Below are 7,271 nucleotides of genomic sequence, written 5' to 3' on the forward strand. Positions count from 1 at the left end.
AGAAAAACAGGTCGAACGATTTTATAAACCTTGCTCCTCTGTAATAATTATTTCTTCTAAAAATTCGTTGCTTCAAATATGGGACACAGTTGTCTATTACATGTCTTGAACTTCTGGCAGAGATCTTACGGTTCATACAATCATAAAAACTCCTTTCATTCTCCGTTCTTTGTTTTCCCTTTCCTCGCTTAGTTAATGGCACAGAGATGATTAGATACGATGCTTGAAACGTCGCCGATTACACGCACGTTCTTTGTAATCCATCCTATGATTTTAAACAGATATTTCACTGGATTTCGTTGAACTCCGTGAGTGATTAAACGATGATTCAAAGTATAATTATTTCTGTACACTTAATAACACACAGTCACATGTTTCAACATAGGCACATGCCACAATCAAGTATTTACCTATTAATAAAGATTGATTGAAGACACACTTTCTATTTCTGATAGCAAACATGTTTAAATTCCGTGAGGATTTAAAATTGATGCCTCCTCTTTGATGCGCGAAAAGATTCATAACACGTTTACCTAAATTATACGCCGATTGAATCTCACAGTCAAATCGGACGGTTTAAATATCTACGGACGAATAAAAAGTGTTACACATTCATTCAATGTGAATTATTTATCAGGCTACAGCCAATGAAATATTGAAATAAGTGCACACACAACGATGAATTCCCGTTTCGCGTTGCATCTGTTCACCGTTCGTGCAGCTCGCATGTACACGCGTCTCGCTATATTTCTACGTTTCTATATCCTTGACCATAATCGGTTCTGCGTCCCTTCGTACGCGAATTCCACCGGACATTACAATGCAACATGCGATAGGAGACGTCGCGTCGTCGTCGTCGTCGTCTCACGTGTCGATAAACGAACGCATAAAGTGCACGCACTCGTAGCCGGGATTTCGTGTTACATGTCCGGCGAACATGGAGAATAAATAATATACGAACAGGGAAAAAACTGTGCAAAAAGAAGTTCGTTGAATGCGTTAATGCAGAGAGATTATATGTATAGGCGGACGAGGGTATAGTGTTGTAAGGATTGCTGAGTGAACATGCGACAATTACATGTGCGGTCGCAGTGGGAGGAATATAAGAATTTCTCGTATTTACACATATTTATGTAATTGTATTTAATTACGTTTCATTCCTTTTTGCGAGCTTCTACTGAACATGACTTTCAGGGCTATTAATGGAACGTTGCATTATTATTCCTTTTCTTCTTTAATGTCTGCTATAATAATGGTCCTTTTGTTACAGGCCTAGCCCGTGTGAACTACAGGACCCACTGTGGGTCAAAATGAGTGCGATTACTGGCAGTATCACCAAGAAGAGAAAGAAGTCAGATGCCAAGCCTCAGTCGCAGATGTGAGTACATTTCAGATCGAAGCTTTCACAAAATAAATAGTCTCGTCGTTTCGCTGTAATTACCTCTTGACAAATGTACTCGGCAGAGAAGTGTATTGGCAACGGGGAGGAATTATACTGATTTGACAGTTTGATTGAAATTCAGTTCTTGCAATCAGCGATTTCGTCAGCGAACGCGTACGCATCATTATTCAATTTTACATTAGGGTAGTAAATTATATCCCACTTAAATTCGGACTAGATGCTATCTCTGAGCTTTTCTTTTTGTTAGATGATTATCGAGCTTGGTTTCAATCTGATGTACTTAAGTTAAGCAAAATAGTGCTTTGACGTGAGAAATTGATACACAATTTGATATCATCGTGCGTATCAATCATTAGATCTGGAATGGAAAATGGTACGAAACGACCATGTTTTGCTGTCAATATCGTTTTACCGTCAGACCACCTAATGAGTCACACCGACGATTGTATTTATACCCACTACTCGTGTACCAGCTACGTAGATAGTAGAGCAGTCAGTATATTCAGCTGCAGTAGTCAAAGCGAGAACGAGCCTCTCCTTTACCAGTCAAAAACATTTAAAAACATTTTGCCTATATATATTTTAAATGCATTAGACCAAAATAAAATTATTCATATTCCATCCATAACGAATATTCAGAGATTTTTTTTATGAAATTTTATCTACTGTTCTAATTTTTTAGAGCTTTTGTAAATTAACTTCCTCTTAATGCAAGTTGTAATTTGCACAAGAATAATAATTTGGTACTTATTAAGAGAGTATTAAAAGCATTAAAAATATAGATTTAAATTCCCATAAATGCATAAAAATCCGCAATTTAGTAATTGCAAATATATGCGTCGAAACGTTTTAATACTGTCGCATGTCGCGAGTTCTAAACAATTGATTTGGATTAGAATCGTTTAATGGAAGCAGATAAACAGTGAAAGTTGGTCCATCAGACGTACAATATCTCGTCACTTAATGCACGTTTCGTTGATAGATTGGGATTAGAGCGAAGCGTATTTCACGGATTGTCGTTTCGCGGTGTTATTACATGTACACGTGTCTATGTATGTATGCATGTATGCATGCATACGTATAGGTATTCCGCGCCTCGTGGCTGGAGATTTTACGAGCCGTGTTTTTATTCCCATTTTATTTTACTGCGTCAAGCGACATAAAGCTTCCTAGGAATTACTTACTTAGGAGTATTACAAACCCGCGGCTTCGAAAGATTTATCGTGGTGTTGCGAAAGTTGTACATGCACGATTAAGTGTCAAATATTTTTTCATCAATGTCGTTTTAGTACAGCGGACGATTGAACGCAATACTTACTTGTATCGCTGCATTGAATATACTGAAGATTGTATGATCTCTGCCAAAAGTTTGAGAAATTTGATAAAAAGGTCTGCTGAATATTTCAAACGATATTATTGTATTTAATCTTTTATCTTTGAGACCATAAATTAAGCTTTTACATGAATATTTCTTATTCAGATCATGAATTCAGTAAAATTTGTCATCTGCGCTGTAGCGTTGCGTATGTTTTTCTTCAGCAACAAATCATTTGGACTTGTAATAGCGAGAGCAGTAAATACTGAAATTCGTTCGGCCGTAAATCGGAGCGCGTACACTTCCGTTTTATTTAAATCCCTTGCATATTCATCAGTTCAGACTTTATGCGTTTAAAAGCGGCGTAATTATCGGGCTAAACGCGATAACCAAAGTGAATGTTTAACATGGTGCACGGGATCATTTTAATTTGATACCTATCTAGTTCGTCAGGAAGTTAAATCATGCGTATCCGCTGCTCGTGTCAGTGTCGACAGTGGTGGTTTTCGAACTGATAGCATCTCGGCACCGTCAGAGATATTAATATACATGTATTGAAATTTCGAGCAGGGAAAGGTTTTCACTTTAAACAGTAACAGTCTAAATCGAATTTCACTCGTAACAAAATGTAGTCGTCACGCGTCGAAGAAATTTATTTTTATCAACTATTATTACAGCTTTCGCTCTGTTATTTCCGTTTGATGTTTTTTCCGCTTTGTTAATGCGAAATTGCTTTACACGTCACCCATTGAAACGGAAATGTATTGAAAAAGAGTCAATGCCAGAGAACGGACAATATTAATTAATTTAGCGAATCCCTGGAAATCAGAGAATCGATTTGAAAATAATTCTCGTTTATAATGTAAAATTAGAAATTTACATTCGCCTTATCTGTCTTTTACTGTTTTACAATTATGATTTTCATCGATCATTGATAAAATGTTCATGTCTCAGTGGCAATCTAATAAGTAACGCCCACGCTTTAAGGTTGGTGAACACAAAAATTGTTACTTTTCCCGATGGAACGTGAGGAAGGTCCATCCAAATGACTGCATCGCGTGCAAAAACGAAAAAACAATCAATCATCCACGGTAGAAGCGCACGTTTTTTGTGCCGATTTTTTTCTGATCGCCCGGATTAATTTATCGATGCCCCCGCCGGCAAAAAAACGGCCGGTTTATCAAAAGTTCATAATATAACGAAACGCTTGCGAGGCGGACGGACGTGGCCAACGCGTCCGGACCAAACCGTTTCGGTATTAAACTCCGTGTCCGACTGTTTCTCGGGCAAAAACAGAGATGATTGCGTGTGTGCACCGTGGCTCGAATCGCTGCGTGACGGAAGGGACCAGCCGAAAAAGGGTAAATCGTAGACGATCTCTCTCCATCCGGCGACGGAGCCTCGAAAATCTCTGGGGCGGCGTGCAGTTCTCGTAATAACCTGGACAGACGTCGTCTTAACTAAAAACACATAAGAAACAGATAAACAAATTGCAATTCATTTTCGATAAGAAACCGTTTTACAACTGTTAATTTCAATTGGATGCGAGGAGGTATCATCTCTTTAATGAAACAGCGTTCGATATCTCATCATCTAATTATGGAATTATAAGTGTTAGTATAAACGTACGTGCATGTACATATACATAGAAAAGGAAGACTGTTGATGAGGCAATCCGTTCGCATGGAGACATGGCCTTTAACAAAGTGAGAGTCACTGTTCGGCGACGCAAGGTCAACCGAACGTTCCAACTTGAACGGGACTGGAGTTGATTCAACATCTAACAGTCTCTCTCTCCTATTAAAAATTAACGTAGTATTTCGCCGTGTCTTCGTTCGTAGATCTTTGAAAACTAATTTTCTCTTTCCGACTTCCTGATACTCTTCCGAGGTTGGTTATTGAAGTAAAACATGTTCATTCTGCGGGAGGTTTCATCATCGGTCATTTAGAGTGTTCCATCGCGCAGGGTTAATTGGCGATTCTTCAGTTTGGAGGTTCGGTCTATGGTTAACGGTAGATTCGCTATTGTTCGGGATGAAAAAGGAATGCGGTGAACCCGGACCAGTTAGTTCTTGTACTATAATTTAGCTGGCTTTATCCACTTATTAGTTTAGTTGCTCATAATTTAGTCAGCTTAGATCATGGAAAATTATTTGTTAGTCAGCCTTATCGAGTACCATGACATTCAGGATGTTAAACTGTAATTACAAAAATTGTGACTCATTATTCAGTGATCGATTATACAGAGTGTCCTAGAAGAAGTGTCAGAACCGAAGGGGGATGATTTTTAAAGTGTTTCTAAACAACCATTTCCTTTGAAATTGTAGTTTTCCTCTCGGCACTGTTTCCAAAGTCCTCTCCAAGTCTCATGAATTCGTACACTGTTTTTAAGTAATCATTCCTGGGTTTAATCATTTGGTCAAGGAATGCGAAATAAAAATTTCGCTGAACGCGGGCCCTACACGTGCTCTCATTAGTCAGTGTTTTTCTTTAATAATTTAAGAAAGTATTGGCTATACAGTCAATCCCAAAAGTTTATGCACTTTAGAAACGCATTTTTTAAAAAAAAATCAGACGTTGGAAGAACATTGCTAATAATAAACAACAACAAAAAATTTTTTCGAGATTTTGTCAAGGGGTACCCCNTTGAAAACTATTCAATTACGAAAACACTTAACGATCTTCACAGAAAATAAGATGAGTTTATGAAACAAGCTTATGAAAAGTCTGTGACTTAAGGGAAGTTATTCCCGTTTAGGAAGGCTCATTTCACAGAGGAAATTTTTGATCGCGATTGATTTGTAATCCGGCAATAAACGTTTCACTGGCCAGTGATTTATCGTTGTTTCGTCATAGATCGTTTCTCTCGGACGTTTCGCGAACAAAAGTTCGGGATAACAGCGTCCCATTAGCGGCCGTGAAAAGATTAACGAGCCTACATAGCGGGCTGCAAGAATCCGTGAGATTGATGCAGACATTTTAGCACGGTACCGCGTCGATTGAAGTTCGGCTTGAAAGTTCAACACATTTCGTGAAATAATTCTTTTGATGGATGATGATGCATGCCAGTTACCTTGGGGCATGCGTGTCCCTGGGAATGAAAATGGAGTAGTAAACGTGGATAAAATAGTTGAGGGAATTAGTTACCGTTTCTGTTATAAATATATGCTACTACATCACTCGGCTCGAGTGTCTACGTACAAGAAGCACGTGCGTCGTTGCACGTAATTGTTATTTTATAATTAAATACTCTTCCGTTGCATCTCTACATAACTGCCATTAATTACTGACGTAGAATTAAAAATAATTACATCTGCTGGAACAACTGTGCTGTGTGTGGTATTTAATTATACCTATAAAAGGATTCATCGAGCAGTGTATATTAATTTATATATTGGAGCATTAAAATTCAGTTCATGTCACAGTCGAACATAAATTAGTTCTTGCAATCTAACTAAAAATATTATTTAATTAACACTAGATTGCCGGATATTGGATATATCGAATTCAGTGTCAGATTTAAGTGGAATAACTATAGAAAAGGCAGTCGTGTACGAAATGCTTGATCCATAGGCAGCTATCAGCATTTCGTTTATAATTCGACTAGTTCAATACTTTATGTTGTATGTTACGATAATTGATTATAAAAATGTTTTTTATCTCAGTGGCACTAATCTATATGATTTCACAATAAAAATCAATGATAATTAAAAGATGTTGAAATTGTAACGTCGAGTCTTCCTTTGTAGGAAAGGATTTATAGAAAAAATGATCCAGTGAATTTGGTCGAGCGAGCCAGTCATGTATTTCGTTTTGATTGTTCACAGCAACAAGTGCCTTAACGAAAAAAGACGACGGACCCAGGAAAACCATTTTATGGATGAGCTTACCGAGCTGATTTCCGTCACGGACATGAGCTCTGGCAAGACTGACAAATGCCAGATCCTTCAGAGAACCGTCGACCAGGTAAGAAGACAGATTTGTACGTTTCTGCCTTTCAAATGGCTGATCGATAAACTCAACAGCGAGTCCTTCGAGATCCGATCGAAGAACGCCGTTTTTTGCGACACATTGCCACCGTACCGTGTAATCGTCGGATTCGTTTTCTTCTTATTCGCGAAAGGAGCATGGGAGACGGTCTCGTTTGAAGTAGATTTCAATACGTATTTAAAAGCTGTGCAGTACCTCCGCTATCTCTACGATTCATTATTATACATTTCTTGTTTACTGAATTATCAATATTCCACCTTTTTTCTCGATCCATTTTATATGCACTTTCCCTTCTCGTGCAATTCTTATCAATTGCTAATAGGAATGGCATATATCTTAGCCCATTAAATGTTCTATACCTGACTTTAAGGTTGTATGAGCCATAAAATATCTGTCAAAAGTTGAAGACATGTAATAAAAAGCTGTGTCCACTATTTGAAGCAACGAATTTTTAGAAAAAATTATAATTACAGAGGAATAAAATTTATAAAATTGTTCGACTTGTTTTTCTCAGTCGTACGGAATTTTTAACGCATAATTTCTGATATTCTAATACATAGTTTT

At 37.7% G+C, this 7,271-nt stretch overlaps 1 protein-coding gene across 8 annotated transcripts in view; it reads left to right on the forward strand.

The window, feature by feature from the left end:
- LOC108628886 (nuclear receptor coactivator 2) overlaps positions 1–7,271 on the forward strand; it is a 49,159-nt gene that overhangs the window by 9,112 nt on the left and 32,776 nt on the right. For all 8 annotated transcript variants that reach the window (XM_018031107.2, XM_018031105.2, XM_018031106.2 and 5 more), the window contains exons 2-3: positions 1,271–1,378; positions 6,545–6,683. In XM_018031107.2, the coding sequence (XP_017886596.1) occupies positions 1,271–1,378; positions 6,545–6,683 (247 nt within the window). The remainder of the gene's footprint in view (positions 1–1,270; positions 1,379–6,544; positions 6,684–7,271) is intronic.

Source organism: Ceratina calcarata, unplaced genomic scaffold (assembly GCF_001652005.2).
Source record: "Ceratina calcarata isolate Rehan_Ccalc_2016 unplaced genomic scaffold, ASM165200v1 scaffold546.2, whole genome shotgun sequence".
Lineage (NCBI taxonomy): Eukaryota > Metazoa > Arthropoda > Insecta > Hymenoptera > Apidae > Ceratina > Ceratina calcarata.